We start from the raw sequence: 19294 nt of genomic DNA, 5'->3' as shown, positions 1-19294 counted from the left end.
CAAGGCTGTGCCATCCCCAGCACAGCACCCTGAGCCTCAGCAGCTCTGCTGGCCGGGCAGTGTGTGATCTCTGTGGGCATTGGGGCAGAGAACGGCGCTGGGATCGGCCGAGCCCTCGGAACGCTCCGCGCGGTTCTCGGCACTCGCTCCACAGCCAGGGGTTATTTTTAAGATTCTGCTTTCCCTCGTGCTGGAATGAGTCAGAAGGAGCTTCCTTTAAACAGCACAGATTTGGTGGGAAAAAGGGGAAAAGCTACTGGTGTTAGCTTGGTGCTGAGAATGTGACAATATTTTTGTAAAGCTGAAACTTTTGGTTAACTTTTGCTGAGAGGTGTCTGGAGCTGCTCTGCTCCAGGACGTGCTGGTGCTCTGGAAGCGTGGAGACTTCCATGGGGGAATGAAAGGAGAGATGCTGCTTGAAACATGGCTCTTCAGAGAAAAAAACACCACAAAAACTTCAAATGGCCTTTGGGGCGTGAGCAGTGTCCCAGAGCCCAAATCTGGGCTGGGTGAGGGGGCAGTGCCCAGGCTCCCCCAGTTTCCATTTCGAATGAGTTCATATTTAACAGCACCATTTCCTTTCTTTCTAAACAAGCCACCTATAGAGTAACCCAATTGTTTGAGCAGGGTTTGGCCACATTGATTAAAAGGCGGTGACATTTACCTCCAGCTCTGTATGTTAGAGATCCATTGATCAAACAGCCCCGCTCCAGCTCTAATAAACAAGGTCTTAAACCCAACCCATGGGCTGCTATTAAAAACATCTCAAGTAAGTTTTAGAACCTATCATCAGTGCAGTGAGGAAAATGGGGTGAGAAGTAAATATGAGTTGGGATGAACTGAACTCAAACTCGGCCATGCTCGTGCTGAGGCTGGAGTTAATGGTGTCGTTTAAAACGCTGCCTATGCCCAGCTCGGGCCTCAGCTGTGACCTCTTCATCGCTTTGTGCACAGATGTGTTTAGTACGGCGGCCACTGGTTCGTATCGCCGCTGCAAACACGCTTTCTCCTCAGCCACCGGGAGCTCTGTACCTGGAGGGACGGAGGCGGAGCTCCCCCGGCACCAGGCACACCTGTCCCGGTGCTTTTCCCGGCGCATTTCCCGGTCCTTATCCCGGTCTCACCCCGGTCCCTCAGGAGCCGCAGCCCCGCCCTCTCTGTGGTGCCCTGAGGGGCCGCCCCGCGCGCAGTGCGCCCCCTGCCGGCCGGGCGGATCCGCGCCCCTCCAGCGCGAGGAAGTCCCGCCCCTCCGCCCCGCGCGCTGATTGGCCGCAGCTCCCGCGAGGGCGGGCGGTGATTGGCTGCGGGGCGGGTGGGCGGGGCAGCACCGGCGCGTCCCGGCCGTGGCGGCGGCGGCGGGAGCGCGACGGGGCCGGTGCGCGCCCCCCGCCCGCGGCCGCGCCATGAAGAGCCTCAAGTCCCGCCTGAAGAAACACGAAGCGGTCATCGGGGGCAGCGCGGTGGGTGCCGGGCAGGACCCCCGCGGGTTGCTGGGCTGGGGCGGAGCGCGGGGGTCCCGGCTCCTGGAGCGGGGGAGAACGGGGATGCCGGTGTTTGGAGGGGCGGAGAACGGGGGTCCCGGGTGTTGGGGCCGCAGAGCTCCGGGATCCCGGCTGCTGGAGGGGCGGAGAACGGGGGTCCCGGTTTCAGGAGGGGCAGAGCTCGGGGATCCCGGCTCCTGGAAGGGTGAAGAAGGGGGATCCCGGCTCCCGGTCCCGCAGAGCTCGGGGGTCCCGGCTCCCGGCTCCCGGTCCCGCAGAGCTCGGGGATCCCGGTCCCGGCTCCCGGTCCCGGCTCCCGGTCCCGCAGAGCTCGGGGATCCCGGCTCCTGGAAGGGTGAAGAAAGGGGATCCCGGTCCCGGCTCCCGGTCCCGGCTCCCGGCGGGGCAGAGCTCGGGGGTCCCGGCTCCCGGTCCCGGCTCCCGGTCCCGGCTCCCGGTCCCGGCTCCCGGTCCCGGCTCCCGGTCCCGGCTCCCGGTCCCGGCTCCCGGTCCCGGCTCCCGGTCCCGGCTCCCGGCTCCCGGTCCCGGCTCCCGGCGGGGCAGAGCTCGGCGGTCCCGGCTCTCCGAAGAACGGGGCTAGGCTAAGCTTAGCGAGGCTCAGGCGGGCGAGCAGAGCCGGGGATCGGTGGGCTGGGCTGGGCTGGGCTGGCCCCGCTCCGGCTGCCCAGCAGGCTGGCTGTGCCCGTCTGCCGCTCGCTGGCTCCTGCGCTAATTAACGCACTAATTAACGCTTTTTTCCCCCCCGAGAGGCTCGGGAGCCGTGTGCGGGGCAGGGCAGGAGCGGGCTGCGGGCTTGGAATTAACGTGGCAAAGCACAGGAGGATCCTAAGGAGGATTCGGTGGGGAAGGGGCAGGAGCTCCTGGAGCCGGGTTGGCTACTGAGCCGGGCTCGCCGCTTTAAGCTGGGCTCTGGTGGCCGCTCTAAGCCGGGCTGGCTACTGAGCCGGGCTCACCGCTTTAAGCCGTGCTCTGGTGGCCGCTCTAAGCCGGGCTCGCCGCTCTGAGCCGGGCTCACACCTTTACGATAGTGCCGTTGTGATAGTGTAGCTGTCTGTGCCTTCCAACACTTAGGCTGGCTTTAGCTGGCGGTCTTGGTCTTGGTTTTTACTTCGTTCATCCCTGCGGATGGGGTTTATGCAGGGAGGAGGTGTTTGTGCCTGGAGAAAGCCGCGTTTGGGAATCGCTTCTCGTGTTAAATCATCTTTAATTGTGCCTGTTCAGTAAATCCCTGCGCTCCCCGCTGGAATAGCGGGACAGGGATGTGAGTACAGCACTCTGCCTTTATCAGCTGTCCTGTGAGGTACTGGCTGTGTCCAAAACCCTCCTGCACATCGCTTCTGAGGCTGCTGCCCGGCAATAGCAGCTCGTGGGGAGGAGCTGGGGCTGCTCAAAGTGCTGACAGGAGTCCTGGCAGATGACAGCTCCATCCCATCCCATCCCATGCACGGAGCCCTGCCGTGATTCACGGCGCTGCTATGAGCCTTTGTCATGTGTGGGCTGGCACTGCTCTGTGTTCATTAGCTGTCCTGTACTTTAGAGCTGTTTGTTATTCTCAAATTAGCCCGGTAATTAAATGTGAACAAAGAGTGACAGCACCTGTGTTTGGTTTTGAATAGGCATGGAGGTTTTTTTCATATCCAATAAACCTCTTCAGAGGAGGTTTGAGCAGTCTTAATACCTTGGAGAGCTGAGGTTACTCTGAAATACAGAATGGTAAATTGCTTTCAGCAAGATCCTGTGAAAACAGGGATTTTTGTCCATAGTAAACTTATTTATTCCTTAGTTTGGCTGTGTGATCACTCCATCATCTCATCAAATATCAGGTTTTAATCCTCTCTGTGGGGGCACACACAGATCCATCCCCAGGGTTGGATGGGGATGAAGCTGAGTCTGTTCTGGAAGGAGGGGAAGTGGGTGGGAGCCCTGCCAGCTCCACACATCCTGCCTGGAAGGAGGGCACAGGAGCTGCCTGTGAGAGAAACTCCATCCCTCTCTCCTCTGCCCACCCTGGGCTGTTTCCTGGGGTGGAGGGAACCTCATCCAGCCTGATTTTGGCAGGCTCCCTCCAGGTGAAGGTGGTAGTTCTGTGTTGGAATGGCTCTGTTACTGAGGGGTGATGGAGGGAAGCCACCAAGAGCAGCAGAAAGTAAAAACCACATCACTTATTGCCAATTCCACGATTATCCAGTGCCTGAAAGTGGGATTACCTGGTTTTGCCAACTCCAGCTGGCTGGTGGTGCTTGGAAAATCATCTGAGCAGCCTGCTCAGTGCCCTGCATAGTGAGACAAATGCCTGTCGTTAGCAGGAGGGCAGGCTGGAAAGTTGGATGTGGGAGGAGGTGCCCCATCCCCCAGCGTTTACAGGAAAAAATCTGAATTAATGTGCTCAATCCCCCTGGGACTGCAGTGCTCCTGAGGTTCCAGAACCATCCTGACACCCCAGATGTGTGTTTGGGACCTGGGCTGTGGTCAGGAAATGTGTTGTGTCTGTACCAGTGGGGTTCTGCTGGGCAGTGCCTGGGGAGGGTTGGTTTGGTGTTGGGCAGAGCTGTCCCTGCTCAGACCTGTGCAGATTTTCAGTGGTGAGCTCTGTGTCTGCAGGGAAAAGGCGCCTGCAGCTCTGGGAACAGCTGGGGAGGGGCTCTGCTCATCCAGGTGTGTTCTCTCCTAACCTTGGTGTCCCTGGAATTGGGGAAGGGCACCTGCAGGGAAATCCAGGATTCTCTGCTGGAGCTGCATCCCAAAGTGTGGCATCCCCACGGTTCAGGTGGAATCACCTGCTCTGCTGGGAATGGGCAGACCCAAAACCATGGGGAAACTCCTGCCAGCCCTTTCTCCTCTGGGAAAAGTGGTGCTGGGTTTTGTTTAATGAAGAGAAACCAAAGCTGCCGTGTAATTAGCGGAACCCATTGTGCAGGGAACAAAGGGACACCTGAGCCCTTGCCCTGTGTGATGAGCTGTGATTATTAATGATGAGTATCTGAGCAAGCTCTGCAGTCAGTGAGCTTGTTCAGGGTTGTGCTTTGCCTGTGGGTGCTGCCCAGCTCTGTTGAGAGCTGAGTTTTGCTCTGGGGAGGGAGTGGAGCTCTGTGGGGTGACCAGGACACCGTGAAACATCTGCTTGTCCCTGTCACAGCACAGAGAGCAGGTACCCCTCTGGCTCACCCCTTGTGTTGAGAGAGTGAAGGGTGCTGCTCCAATCTGCTCATTCACCAGCAACAGAAATGCTGGCAGTGATTTGTGATCAAAAGCACATCAATAACTGAAGGGGTGCAGTGAAAAAGAGGTGTTGATAACCCAGTTTGAACCCTTGAAGGAGTCTGGATCCTTTACAGAAGGAGCTGCTGGGGGCACAGCAGGGTTTGTACACCAGCAGGACCTTGGTGGATGGTGTCCTGTGCAAGGACACAGAGCAGTTTGGCAGCCAGGCTGATCCCAGGGCCCTGACCCATCAGCAGAATTTTTCCAGCGTTGCTGCTGCTGGCTGGAGCAGTCCTGTCCCCTCCCCTGAGGTGACTTTGCTGTGGCATCCCCAGCCAAGCTCCCACTGTAATATTCCAATGGCATTCCTGGCTGGGGCTGTTCCTTGGAGCATGTTTGGTTCCAGGAAGCTTTATTCAGGCTCGTGCTAATGTGTTTGTTCTTGGGGAAAATCTCTTTGTGATTCATTTGCATCTAGTTAACTGGAATCATTGTTTGTGTGATGTTTGGGGTGAAGCTGGGGGAACACAATTTGTGGTGCAGCAGGAGCTTTGTGGTGCAGCCTGTTTACAGGTGCAGTGTAATTTGCAGGCTCCATAGAAAGGAGCATTAATGCTTTATCACTGTGGAATGTAGCAATTAAAAATATTTAAAAGAGTGGAGGTTCAGTGCAGGCCTGGGAGTTCAATATTCTGAGTTGATTTGCAGACGTAATTACACAGATAAGCTCTTTGCATATCTGTGTGGAGTCCATGTGACCTTTTCTGTAGGAGCAACTTATGCAGAACTTTGTCAGTATTTAAATATCAATATTAGCAAGCACATGCCTGAACATCTGAGGCTGATCCTGTTGCCATCAGTGACTGACCACTGCTGGGATTTATTTTCCCTTCCCTGTGAGCTGGATGCAGCAGGTTTCATCACCCCTGATATTTCCTGATGCTTTTAATAAATGGGAGTGCACAGATCAATGGGGCCTTGCCTGAGAGCTCAGAAATTCCAGCTAGTGCTGTGCCTGGAGTCCTGGGAAGGCAGGAGCTGCTCCCCTGGCAGCACAGCAGCTGGACTCTGACCCTGCTCTGTTTCTCCTGTTGAAAGGGAAATATTTCCCCTGGCACCTGTGGGTGAACCAGGCTGCAGCAGGAGCTGGGATTGCTGGTTGGGAGGTGGGAGCTGTGGTGCTGCTGCAGGGAGGGTGTGGTGTGAGGGTGTGTGAGTCTGGCTCCAGGTGCACCAAATGTCCTCAGCAGGGTTTGGAAATGTCACTGCTGTATGTCCTGAGTGTCCCAGGTACCCCAAATGTTCATAGCAGGGTTTGGAAATGTCACTGCTGAGTGTCCCAGGTACCCAAAATGTCCTCAGTAGGGTTTGGAAATGCCAGTTCTTTGTGTCCTGAGTGCCACAGGTACCTGAAATGTTCATAGCAGAGTTTGAAAATGTCACTGCTGAGTGTCCCAGGTACCTGAAATGTCCTCAGCAGGGTTTGGAAATGTCACTGCTCTGTGCTCTGAGTGCTTCAGGTACCCGAAAAGTCCTCAGCAGGGTTTGGAAATGCCAATTATTTGTGTCCTGAGTGCCCCAGGTACCCCAAATGTTCTCAGCAGGGTTTGGAAATGTCACTCCTGAGTGCCCCAGGTACCCCAAATGTCCTCAGCAGGGTTTGGAAATGCCAATTCTTTGTGTCCTGAGTGCCCCAGGTACCTGAAATATCCTCAGCAGAGTTTGCAAATGTCATTGCAGTGGGCCCTGAGTGCCCCAGGTACCCCAAATGTCCTCAGCAGAGTTTGGAAATGTCACTGCTGTGTGTCCTGAATGGCCCAGGTACCCCAAATGTTCATAGCAGAGTTTGGAAATGCCAGTTCTTTGTGTCCTGAGTGCCACAGGTACCTGAAATGTTCATAGCAGGGTTTGGAAATGTCACTGCTGTGTGTCCTGAGTGCTTCAGGTACCCGAAAAGTCCTCAGCAGGGTTTGGAAACGCCAGTTCTTTGTGCCCTAAGTGCCCCAGGTACCCTGAAATGTTCATGGCAGAGTTTGGAAATGCCAATTCTTTGAGCCCTGAGTGCCCCAGCAGCTCTGATCACTTTTATTGGTGTTCAGGGCTGGCAGTCTGAGGCTGTTTTATCAGGAAAGTTCTCTGGAGTTTGTGTGTTGGCCCTGAGACATGGGAAAGTTGTTTCAGAACAAAACTGGGGCTGTTTTGAGTCCTTTGAGCAGCTTTGCCTCCTGCAGGGGCTGTGGGCAGAATCCTTTGACGCTTGCAGTGCAGCCTCTGAGCTCCTGTGGCTGCTGCTGGGGGATTTTTGCCTGGAAGAGAGAAACTGGCACTGCTCTGAGGGACCCCTTGTTCTTTACAGAGGGAAATGTTGATTTTTGAGGGGATTTTTTGGCATGTAACAAAGCTAGAAGTCAATCTGAATTGTTTCTTGATTCTTAATAAATTTATCTTAATGGGTGTGCTGATTTGGGAGGAAAATGCCTTCAGAACAGGGTGAAATCAGGAATGTTTATAAGATTTAGCTGCTTGCTTCAGGCTGTTCCTTAGGACAGTGTTGCCTGCATTAAAGCCAGGTGCAGTTATATTTAAGTTCCATTTAAACACACATTTCAGGCTGTTATATTTAAGTTCCATTTAAACACCCATTTCAGGCTCAGCACTGCTGTTCAGGTGGGGCTTGGGCAGGAGTGTTTCCAGCACCACACCAAACCTGAGCAGCCTGAGGAGCTGGTTTGGGTCCCAGTGTGGGCTCAGCCTTGCCCACTCTGTGGCACTCAATGGCTTTTTTATTCTGCAGGGTTTTGGTGAATGAGGTGTAACACAAAGTGCTGCTGTGGGAAACAAGAGCCCTGTGTTCTGCTGTGTCTGGGTTTCCCTTGCACAGACTAAACCCACATCCCACCCCTGCAGTCTGATACTCCAAAGCGTTTCCACGTGGAGACAGACGTGTCCTGGGGAGGAAGATCTGCTTTAAAACACAAAATGCCATTTCTGCTCACCCCAATGGGGTTTAACCCAGTATGAGCAGTATTTTCCAGCCAAATTCTTCAGGAGAGATGGGTTCAGTGAAGTGCCCTGCACTGCAGGGGAAGCTGCACCTGGGGAACATTTTTAAAAACCAGTTTTCTAACTTACCTTCCCTTCTGTCGGTGCAGTGTAAAGTAAATCAAAGTACTGGAGCAGCATTTGTCATTTGTGCCCCTGAAAGGGCAGGGTGTGTCTGTCCACGCTTGCTTTTGATGGCAAATGTACTCTGCCCTCTGGAGAAAGAGCAGGGGCTCAAAGTGTGGGACCTGCTGGCTGTGTGAGCCTGGCTCTGAAAGGGCTGGTGTGGATTGAATTTTGGGGGGAAATTCCTCCTGGTGAGGGGTGAGCCCTGGAATGTCCCAGGCAGGGCTGGAGCAGCCTGGGGCGGTGGGATGGCCATGGCAGGGGTGGGGTGGATGGGATTTAAATCTTTGCAGCCTCTCCTGGGGCTCTGTGGAAGGACACTGGGTGTGAGCTGAGCTGCTGGCAGTGTCACCAGAGCTCTCTGCTCTCCTGTGTGCTTATGTCACCTGCTAATGGCATTACAGGGGCTGGATCAGCCTGGCCCTGCAGCACAGGAGCTGGGCTCGCTTTCACAGCTTTATCCCTCCCAGGGGCTTAGGAGCTGCTTTGATCTACAGCTGGTATTGCTGAGCTGGGTTAGGTGACCTTAGAGCTCATCCAGAGCCAGCCTGCCATGGCAGGGACACCTCCCACTGTCCCCAGTGTCCAGCCTGGCCTGGGGCACTGCCAGGGGTCCAGGGGCAGCCACAGCCACAGTGCCCACCCTGCCAGGGAAGGATTTCCTCCAAACCAACCTAAAGCTCCTCTCTTTCACTGCCCCTTTCCTGTCACTCCATGCTCTGAACTTGTACAATTTCTCAGCAGGTGTTGAGGATGCTCAGAGCTTGAGGAGTAACTGGGGAATGAGTTCTGGGTGGATGCACACCCCAGCCTCACCCTGACAGCACACACACACACACACACACACAGGCTGCTGGCAACCAGGCTGTGCTGATCCTGGCCCCAAGGGGAGGAGGGCTGCTCCTTGTCTGTGGAGCTGGGAAGGATTCCTGAGCTTGGGAAAGCAGGTTCCAGGTGGGGCAGTACCAGCCTTGGCCAGGAGCTGTGTGTGGAGGGTGACAGCACCTCCAGAGTCTGCACTGCATGATGCTCTGGTCCTAATTTTGGAGAAAAAGTGAGAGTTAGGCTGTGCACTTTGGTTTGAGTCTGAGCTCTCTGGGTTCAGCTGCCTTGGAGAAGGTTTAGTCCAGGGGATTTGTGGCTGGGCTGTGTCTCCTGAAGCTGCTCTGAGCCTGCTGGGGCTGGGCAGGGCTGGGCAATGTGGCTGAGCAATCCTAAACCTGGTGGGTAAAGCAGGGCTGTGGCAGGAGGGATGGCTGCAGGCAGGTGAGACAAGGAAAACCTTTGGGATGAGTATTTTGGAGAGGACACTACACCTGGAAGCCACAGTCTCACCCACATTTCTCACCAAGCTGAATTTGTGAAGTGAGGCATTTCTGTGGCTACCACTGGGAGGTGTATTTATTCCCCCCAAAAATGGCCATTTTTAGCTTGAGGAGACAGACCTGGTTGTGGTCAGAAGACAGCACTGTCACTGCACTTTTTTGGAGTGGTTTGTCACATGGATGCTAATTGCAGAGAGGTCCTGGAAGGTTCCTTGGGGAATGTTGGTGCTGTGGGACAAAGGCTGTGCTCACAGGGGATGGGGGGGATAGTTCAGAACTTACTGGGAATGAGAGATTTTGCCCAGAGCTGAGGGAGTGATTTTAAAAATCTCTGCTGAGATCCATTTATGAGGTTATTTGCAGCCTCTGCTGTGTCCTCCAGGGTGTGTAAGTGGTTTTCCTGGCCCAGCACCAGGTTTCTCTCCTGCAGACAAAACATTGCTTGTCTTGTTGACCTACTCCTCTAAATCTGGCACTTGGGAGATCTCCATTTAAATTTAAACTCGTGAAAGGGGATTCTCCATCTCCCTCCTGTTAATCATTGTGCTGTCTATTTAATGTTTTCACAGCCTCTGTGGCTGCTCTCGTTTCACATGTTGGGAGACAGGCTGGCAGCAGCAGTAAGCTGAAACCAGCTTTTATTCAGGAAGGGTTTCAGTGCTGTAAAAGGAGAATTTTTTTACAGCAGAGGCATGTGTGTTTTCTAATTTAAAATGGGTTACATTTCTGTCAAAATAGGATCACGCATTCCATCTGCTCAGTCTGAAGTCTGAGCCTGAGTCTGGTTACGGGGGGAAAAAATTACTGCAGGGAGTATTTCAGTGCTGGGGCTTATTAGTGGTGCTGAGTGTGACCTCCTCCCTCGTGTGGCTGCACGGTGAACAGAGGAGCGTGTTTATTTAAAAAAGAGAGTTTGCCTGTCTGCAGGGGACGTGCCTGTCCCCTGAGTTCACTCAGGCCCTGACTCAGGGCGTGGGCACGCCAGGAATGTATTAATGGGGATGGCTTTCTATCAGCCCCTGCCTTATCAGAAAATAGATCGGGCTGATGAGCCTGCCCGGATTGTTCAGCACATCCCCCTGCTCCGGGCAGCGTTTACTGGGGGGACTGGCTGTGTGTCCGGCTCAGTCTGTGTGTCCGCGTGTGTCCGGCTCGGTCCGTGTGTCCGTGTGTGTCCGGCTCGGTCCGTGTGTGTGTGTCCGGCTCGGTCCGTGTGTGTGTGTCCGGCTCGGTCCGTGTGTGTGTGTCCGGCTCGGTCCGTGTGTGTCCGGCTCAGTCCGTGTGTCCGTGTGTGTCCGGCTCGGTCCGTGCGTGTCCGGCTCGGTCCGTGTGTCCGTGTGTGTCCGGCTCAGTCCGTGAGTCTGTGTGTCCAGCTCAGTCCGTGTGTCCGTGTGTGTCCGGCTCAGTCTGTGTGTCCGGCTCAGTCTGTGTGTCCAGCACTCCCTGGGAGCTCTGTCCGTGTGTCCAGCTCTGTCCGTGTGTCCAGCACTTCCCTTGGAGCTCAGTCTGTGTGTCCGGCTCAGTCTGTGTGTCCGGCTCAGTCTGTGTGTCCAGCACTTTTCTGGGAGCTCTGTCCGTGTGTCCAGCTCTGTCCGTGTGTCCAGCACTTTTCTGGGAGATCTGTCTGTGTGTCCAACTCAGTCTGTGTGTCCAGCACTTCCCTGGGAGCCCCGTCCGTGTGTCCGGCTCTGTCCGTGTGTCCCGGCCCCGTCCGTGTGTCCGGCTCTGTCCGTGTGTCCCGACCCCGTCCGTGTGTCCGGCTCAGTCTGTGTGTCCAGCCCTGTCCCTGTGTCCGGCTCAGTCTGTGTATCCCCGTGTCCGTCCCCGTCCCCGTGTCCAGCCCCATCCCCGTGTCCAGCCCCGTCCCCATCCCCGTCCGTGTGTCCGTCCCCATCCCCGTGTCCAGCTCTGTGTGTCCGTGTGTCCAGCTCTGTCTGTGTGTCCGTGTGTCCATCCCTGTCCGTGTGTCCATCCCCATCCCCGTGTCCATCCCCATCCCCGTGTCCATCCCCGTCCCCCCCGAGCTATGAGCGATGCCGGCGGTGCCGCAGCCGGGCAGAGCAGCCTGGCAGAGCCCAGCTGAGTGAAGCCCCGGTGCCAGCCCAGCCCAGCATGATCTGTGGGCTCTGCTGTGCAGCCCAGCACTCCGTGGGTATCCCAGCCCTGCTTTGTGTCCTGCTGGGATTCACAGCTGGGCAGATGTGCAGGGCTTGGCTTGTGTGGGTGTGCTGTGGTGCTTGTGTTGAATTCACGTGTGCTGTGTCTCCTCAGCGGCTCCTCCTGCCAGGAATTTGCCCTGAATGTGAGATGTGCTTGTTAAATATGGAATTATTTAATCGTGGGATGGGTTGGGCTGGAAGGGATCCTTAAATCCCATCCTATCCATCCCTACCATGGCAGGGACATCTCCCACTGTCCCAGGTGTCCAGCCTGGCCTTGGACACTGGATCCAGGGGCTGCTCTGGGCACCTGTGCCAGCCAGGAATTGCTGCCCAAAATCCCACCCAGCCTCCCCTGTGGCACTGGAGCATTCCCTGTGTGCTGCCCCTCCATCCCCTTTAACCTCAGCCCACCACAGGTTGTGCATGCAGGTCACTGAAGTGAAAAACATGAAGGTGACGGATTTGTTTGGGTTTGCTTGATTATTTTATTTAAGTAATGCTTCTGTTAATGAGAACTTTTATGGAATGGGAGTGAGGACTGGCTGGGGAGGGTTTGGGAGGATTTTCTGTGTATTTGGGTACGTTTGTACGTTCTGCACGTTTGAGTTGTGCTGGCAGGTATCAGCCCAACAATCCCCAGGTGAGATCCCTGTCCTGCAGGGATGGGGGGCACCAGGAGGGTTTGGGGGGCACCAGGAGGGTTTGGGGAGCACCAGCAGGATTTGGGGGGCACCAGGAGGGTTTGGGGAGCACCAGGAGGGTTTGGGGGGCACCAGGAGGGTTTGGGGAGCACCAGGAGGATTTTGGGGAGCACCAGGAGGATTGGGGAGCACACAGCTCGATGCTGGGAGTGCACAGCCTCTGAGGTGTTGGAGGTGACAAGCTGAGCCTGGCACAGGAGGTGGCTTTGTCCCAGCTGGGCAGGGGATGGCACTGCTGCTGTCACCAGTGCTGTGACTTCCCAAGCCAGGCTGCCTTGGCTTTAATGGGAGTGTTAATTGATTGATGAGTCAGTGCTGCACCTCAGCAGCACCCTGCTAATTTCATTAGTGCTCTATTTTTATTACTCCTGTCACTTCCAGCAGGGTTAGCTGCTGCTGAGCCCCTGTGATTACTGTAATCTTGTTTATTGTGGGAGAGCAGAGTGAAGATAATCACCCGGAGTTCCTTAGGGCTGGAAGGGCTCTCTGGAGATGCTCCAGGCCAGCCCTGCCCAGCAGGGTCACCTGGAGCAGGTGACACAGAGAGGGGACCCCAGCCCTCCCTGGGCAGCTGAGGAAAGGAGTTCTTCTCCTGGTGAGGTGGAAATTGTTGTGTTTTAGTTCCTGGCCTTTGCTTCTTGTCCTGGGTGCCACTGAGCAGTGTGGGGTCATGCCCTGCCACCCCTGGGGATGTTGGTGTGGATTGATGGCATCCCCTCTGTCTGACCACGCCCTTTGCAAATCACTGGGATGCAGGTGGTGGCAGTGGATTTTTGGGGTTGCTCTTTTTTGTGTACCCTCTTTTACTTAAACAAACCCTGGGCTGGGGTTACCTGGTTTCATGTTCTTTGTGCTGTGAGGAATTTCTGAGCCAAATAATTCCAAAAAGTAAAGAAAGTAACTCCAAAAAGTAAAGAAAGTAACTCCAAAAAGTAAGTAAAGAAAGTAACTCCAAAAAGTAAGTAAAGAAAGTAACTCCAAAAAGTAAGTAAAGAAAGTAACTCCAAAAAGTAAAGTAAAGAAAGTAACTCCAAAAAGAAAGTAAAGAAAGTAACTCCAAAAAGAAAGTAAAGAAAAGTAACTCCGAAAAGAAAGTAAAGAAAAGTAACTCCGAAAAGAAAGTAAAGAAAAGTAACTCCGAAAAGAAAGTAAAGAAAAGTAACTCCGAAAAGAAAGTAAAGAAAAGTAACTCCGAAAAGAAAGTAAAGAAAAGTAACTCCGAAAAGAAAGTAAAGAAAAGTAACTCCGAAAAGAAAGTAAAGAAAAGTAACTCCGAAAAGAAAGTAAAGAAAAGTAACTCCGAAAAGAAAGTAAAGAAAAGTAACTCCGAAAAGAAAGTAAAGAAAAGTAACTCCGAAAAGAAAGTAAAGAAAAGTAACTCCGAAAAGAAAGTAAAGAAAAGTAACTCCGAAAAGAAAGTAAAGAAAAGTAACTCCGAAAAGAAAGTAAAGAAAAGTAACTCCGAAAAGAAAGTAAAGAAAAGTAACTCCGAAAAGAAAGTAAAGAAAAGTAACTCCGAAAAGAAAGTAAAGAAAAGTAACTCCGAAAAGAAAGTAAAGAAAAGTAACTCCGAAAAGAAAGTAAAGAAAAGTAACTCCGAAAAGAAAGTAAAGAAAAGTAACTCCGAAAAGAAAGTAAAGAAAAGTAACTCCAAAAAGAAAGTAAAGAAAAGTAACTCCAAAAAGAAAGTAAAGAAAAGTAACTCCAAAAAGAAAGTAAAGAAAAGTAACTCCAAAAAGAAAGTAAAGAAAAGTAACTCCAAAAAGAAAGTAAAGAAAAGTAACTCCAAAGAGTAAAGAAACTCCAAAAAAAGTAAAGAAAGTAACTCCAAAAAGTAAAGTAAAGAAAGTAACTCCAAAAAGTAAAGAAAGCAACTCCAAAAAAAGAAGAGTAAAAGTAACTCCAAAAAGTAACTCCAAGCACCCTTGGGCTGCTTGTGCAGAGTTAATTTGAATCTTACCCTCCTATTTGGAGTATAACACTTTGAGTTATAATACTCAGAATTATTTTGATGCCACACTCCTTTGGAAGCCTTGCTCTTGTGTTAGCAGCTCCTTGAATGTCAAGGCACCAGTGTCCAGCTTGGATGTGGGGTCTGTGTCCCAGAGCAGTTTCCTGAGAAGCCCTGAGCCATTCCCAGGGATGCTCTGGCAGGGAGCAGAACAAGCTCTGCATTTCGGCCTGGGAGGCTGAAATTCCGAGTTTGAAGTAAACAGGAGAGGAGTGGGGGTGAGACTGTCTGGGCTGGAGGGTGCTGGGTTATTTATAACTGCCTTGGGCTTTTCTGCAGCCACTTCCAAACTATCAGCTTTGGGCATCTCTTTCCTGTGCAGCTCAGAGGATGTTCTTCCCTGGAATATCCCACTTAGCTCATCCGTGACCCCCTGAACAGTCTGGCACAGCCAGGAAAAGCCTGGCCTGTATTTTTAGTGCCTCTGTTTGTTGTGGGAGTATGTAAACCGAACCAGAATGAGGAAAACAAAGAAATCTGATCCTGAATGTCTCCTTTAGCCCCGAGGTGGCTGTCCCAGCTGTGACAGGGATGGTGCACAGTGACTGCAGCATGCTGGTGGGCTGTAGAGCAGGGGGGGTTTGTTGTGTCCCATTTTTTGTCCCATTTGTGGCTCAGCTCCAGCTCACTGCTCTGCTTGTGTCCCACAGCTGAACCCAGACTGGAACAAGTACGATGAGAGGCTGATGAAGGCAGCGGAGAGGGGAGATGTGGAGAAGGTTTCATCCATCCTGGCCAGGAAAGGGGTCAGCCCCACAAAGCTGGATGTGGAAGGGAGATCTGCGTGAGTGACTGCAGAGCTGGGGAGAGGGAGTGGGAAAATGCTAAAAATCAGATTCCTGCTGCTCCAGAAGCAGAAAATCAGTGTGGTACCTCATCCAAATGGAGCTTCACTGAGCTGGAATCCAGCTGCTGGAGTGGGAGTGTCTCACTCTTCACTTCCATGAAGATCAGTGTTCAAAGCCTTGCTCTCAGGTTTGAATATTAAAGAAAAGTTGGAACCACGCTGGTGTTTCAGCTGGTTCACTGATCCAGGCACATGGTGATGGTTTCTCAGGACAGCTGCCTTGCTCCTTGGAGTGATGTTTGCAGAACCTTCACTCTGGGTGCTGTCCAGAGCTGGCCCCTGGAGCACTTCCCTTTCCCAGCTGCTGCCCTGCTTTCCTGGCCAGCATTGCCATTTCTGTGTACAAAAGCTCTCCTCTCTGTGTTCAGGTTCCATGTTGTGGCCTCCAAGGGGAACCTGGACTGCCTGAACACCATCCTGGTGCATGGAGTTGATATCACAGCCACTGATGCTGCAGGTGGGTCCTCACAGCCTGGAAATGCTCTCAGCTGGGTTTTATTCTGGAATAAAGTGAAGCTGAGCCATGGGATAGCCCTCCCTTCTTTCTGTAGCTGGCAAAAACCAAATTATTTGTGTGACTTGTTGCTGGTCCTGAGGAAACTGGCCTGTGGTGGAATTCACAGTGCAGCAGAAGTTCAGGAATGTGGGTTTGTGCTGCTGGGGTTGTGTTTGTAATGTGCTCCAGGCTGCTGGGGAGGTTTGCATTTCTGGGTGAGAACAGCAGGATAAGAGCAGTTCTAAAGGAGCTGGAGGTCAGGATTGCAGAGGAATGTTGTGGGAGGTGTTTGTGTGCCCAGCTGAGCCTCAGGCACTCAGAGCTCCTCTGGCCTTCCACATTTCCTTGCAGAGGTTGTGGAAGGTCTTTTGGAAGAGGTGCTGGTTCTCAGCTTGTTACCTCACAATTTTACATGTTTAATATGAAACTGAAAACAAGAAAATTTACAGAGATAACTTGGCCTCCTCCTCTTGTGGGAGAGTTCATTAAATGTTTGTGTGGAGTCAGGTGCAGTATTCTGAGATTAATTTCACATTAATTTCTCATGCTTGATTGAAGATTCACTGGAATTGGAAAAGGCTGGAACAAAGTGAGGTGCAGAGGAGATGTCCCAGCACAGGCCTGGGGGACTGGCTCACAGGAACCTCAAATTCTGGGAATATTCACAGAAATTCTCTCAGCCCAAACCTGAGCTGCTGTTCTCTTTTCCAGGCAGAAACGCCCTGCATTTGGCTGCCAAGTATGGCCATGCTTTGTGCTTGCAGAAGCTCTTGCAGGTACTGAAAATAAAACTCTTGTGCTGAGGGGAAAGTGCCCTCAAACACTCTGACTCCAAACTGGGGTCTGGGATTATTGCTTTATTAAAAATAAGAGTCATGGGGAAAAAGGCCTTTCCATGTTAATTACCTGGTTGGGGCTGAAAGAGGGCTAAAATAAAGAAAATAAACTTTTAAAAAAATCTTTTCGTAGACTATCAAATCACATTGTAATTTGTGATTCTTGAAAATGGGGCTGAGTGTATTTTAAAGACTGCTGTCCCTGTCTGAATGCAGTTTAGAAACTGCCCTGGCTGCTCCCCAGCAGTGTTTGCTTCAAAAGCTGGGCATTTCCAGCCACAAACTAATGAAACAGTGTTGGAGGGTTCTCTTAGGTTGCTGTAAGTTGGGTTTTTTTGTCATTTTTAATGGTTATTTTAAACTTATTTGATGCATGTCTCCATGCATCAAGTTATAAAGGCTCATTATCTGTGAGAAGGCTAATGAGTTGTGCATATTTTTGACTTAAATCACATTTTATTGCTTTAATTTGAACCTCAACCAGCTGATGCTGTAACTGCAGTGTGGATTCTGATTGCTAACTGGGATTATTTATTTTCACAGTACAATTGTCCAACAGAGAACGTGGATCTCCAGGGGAGAACTGCCCTTCATGATGCAGGTGAAGGGCTTGGCTTTGCTGCTGACTGTGTGGGAATGAAGATTTAATTGATGAATTTCCTTCCAGATGGGCTGAACTCTTTATTTTGGTGGCTGTCATAGGAGAGGGTTTTATATTGGTGTGACACTTGTCCTCAATAATGAACTTAGAGAGTCTTGTGGAGCTTGGAGGTCTGAGGTGAAATGGAATAAAATCTTCAAGTGCTGGGAGTGGGATTTCAGGACAGTGCTGAGAGTGGGTTTGGGTGGGTTTAGTCCTAAAGCTGTTCTTTAGGAGTGGGTTTAGAGTGGGTTTAGTCCTAAAGCCAATCTTTAGGAGTGGGTTTAGTCCTAAAGCTGATCTTTAGGAGTGGGTTTGGGTGGGTTTAGTCCTAAAGCTGTTCTTTAGGAGTGGGTTTAGAGTGGGTTTAGTCCTTAAGCCGATCTTTAAGAGTGGGTTTAGAGTAAAGCCTTTCCTTGGGTGTCCTGCCCCCTCCTGATGTGCAGAGTGTGGCACAGGAGTGTGTGCTTCCTTTGGGGGTGTGAGAGCTGAGCCCACAGCTCCTTTCCCTGCTCAGTGTCACCTGTGTCCCTGCTCAGTGTCACCTGTGTCCCTGCTCAGTGTCACAGTGTCACCCCTGTGTCCCTGCCCAGGGTTACCTGTGTGTCCCTACTCAGTGTCACCTGTGTCCCTGCTGTCACAGCGTCAGCTCCCCTCCTGCTCAGTGTCAGTCCCCCCTGTCCCCGCTCTCAGTGTCCCCCTGTCCCTGCCCTGTGTCCCCCTGTCCCTGCCCTGTGTCACCTGTCCCTGTCTCTCCCCAGCCATGTCTGACTGCTCTGCCAGCATCCAGCTGCTCTGTGACCACGGCGCCGTTGTCAACTCCAAGGATGGGGTAAGGAGCTGTCCTCCCCTGTCCTGCCCGGCCCCTGCTGGCCCTGCTGGGCTCCTCTGCCCCCTGCCCCTGCCCTCAGCTGTCCCTTTGTCCCCAGGACGGGAGGACACCGCTGGTGCTGGCCACCCAGATGTGTCGGCCCGCGCTCTGCCAGCTGCTCATCGACAGGGGGGCTGATGTCAATGCCAGGGACAAGCAGAGCAGGTAAGGGCTGCAGGGACTGCAGGGAATGGCTGCAATTCCTGCTGCAGATCCTGCTGCAGATCCTGCTGCAGTTGCAGGGAGAGCTGCTCAGAGTGCTCAGTCTGGGGCAGCAGAGCCTGGCTTTAGCTCAGCAGTGGATCTGCCAGGTCAGCACAAAGGTGAGCCTGGCCTTGTTCCCTGCTCACATTCAAAATATTCCCAGGCCTGCTCCTGCCAGCAGGGAACCTGCACGGGGTTGTTGGGAGGGTTTTTCTGTCCAAAGCAGCTTTGGGATCAATGTGCACAGTGCTGCTGCTCTGGCAGGAGGTGCTGAGTCCATTGAGCCCCCGAGGGACCTGGAGCTGTTTGTTCCTGGGGGCAGGGAGGGGGCTCTGTTGTAGCTGCTGCTTTTATTGCTGCCAGTTATTGCTTGGAGAATTGCTCCATGCCACGAGCCTGGCTGCTCACTGCATGTCCTGCAGCTGGGAGGAGTTTGGGGAGCACTGCCAGGGCTCCCTGCCCAAACCTGGCCTGAGCTGCTTGCCTGGTGTGTGCTGTGTCTGCTGAGATTTGTGTTTGTGGAGGAAAGCACAGTGCTGGGAGTTCTCCAGGCACTGTGTGGCTCTAAGGGCAGCACTCTGTGCTGGCCTGCTGGAAATGCTGTTCTTGTGGTGGCTCTGTTTGCTGTTCCACAAATATTCAAACATTGCCTGGGTGAGTTTGGAGAGTGTTTCCTGTGTGGGCAGAGGGAGGGTTTCTGTGCTCAGGGCTGTTCCAGGGCCAGCTCTGAGTGCTCTCTGTGGGTCCCTGGGTCTCAGCCCCCTCTCTCTGCCCGTGCCAGGACTGCCCTGATGCTGGGCTGTGAATATGGCTGCAAGGATGCCGTGGAGGTGCTGCTCAGGAATGGTGCTGATGCTGCCTTGACCGATGGCCTTGGGCATGACTGTGCTTACTATGCCAGGATTGGGGACAATATTGACATTTTGGCTTTAATCAAAGCTGCCCTTGAGGACTCCAGCAGAGGTAGGAGGAACCTACACCCCTCCCTTTGGGTGGGATTGTGTCCCTGTGTGTGCAGGAGCTGTTCTGGAGGGCAGCTGTGCTCCTTTGACCACAGAGCTCATAAAATCCTGCTTGGGAGGGGAAAGGCAGCTTCTGGGCTTGGGTGGTTTGGGAAAGCTTTTGAGGGGGTTGCAGGCTCAGGTGCCTCGAGTATTAATCATGGGAGTTATTTACCTTTATTTATATAAACACCCTTTATTTTATAGAAATAAATAGCCTTTATTTTATAGAAATAAATGGCCTTTATCTTATAGAAATACCCTTTATTTTATAGAAATAAATAGCCTTTATCTTATAGCCTTTATTTTATGGAAATAAATACCCTTTC

The 19294-nt window shown here is 52.6% G+C and overlaps 1 protein-coding gene across 2 annotated transcripts in view; it reads left to right on the top strand.

Moving 5' to 3' along the window:
* Window positions 1-1363: 1363 nt before the first annotated feature.
* UACA (uveal autoantigen with coiled-coil domains and ankyrin repeats) overlaps window positions 1364-19294 on the top strand; it is a 29941-nt gene continuing 12010 nt past the window's right edge. Inside the window, exons 1-8 of one of the 2 annotated variants that reach the window (XM_033070842.2) lie at window positions 1364-1460; window positions 14721-14854; window positions 15286-15374; window positions 16125-16189; window positions 16793-16850; window positions 17651-17721; window positions 17819-17925; window positions 18746-18927. In XM_033070842.2, coding sequence (XP_032926733.1) covers window positions 1404-1460; window positions 14721-14854; window positions 15286-15374; window positions 16125-16189; window positions 16793-16850; window positions 17651-17721; window positions 17819-17925; window positions 18746-18927 — 763 coding nt within the window. In that variant the 5' untranslated portion in view covers window positions 1364-1403. Of the gene's footprint in view, window positions 1461-14720; window positions 14855-15285; window positions 15375-16124; window positions 16190-16792; window positions 16851-17650; window positions 17722-17818; window positions 17926-18745; window positions 18928-19294 lie in introns of those variants that run through there. The other variant, XM_033070843.2, reaches the window with a different exon arrangement.

Source organism: Catharus ustulatus, chromosome 12, assembly GCF_009819885.2.
Source record: "Catharus ustulatus isolate bCatUst1 chromosome 12, bCatUst1.pri.v2, whole genome shotgun sequence".
Lineage (NCBI taxonomy): Eukaryota > Metazoa > Chordata > Aves > Passeriformes > Turdidae > Catharus > Catharus ustulatus.
Note: the sequence above shows the minus strand (reverse complement) of the source record. Positions and strands in the feature narration are given on the sequence as shown.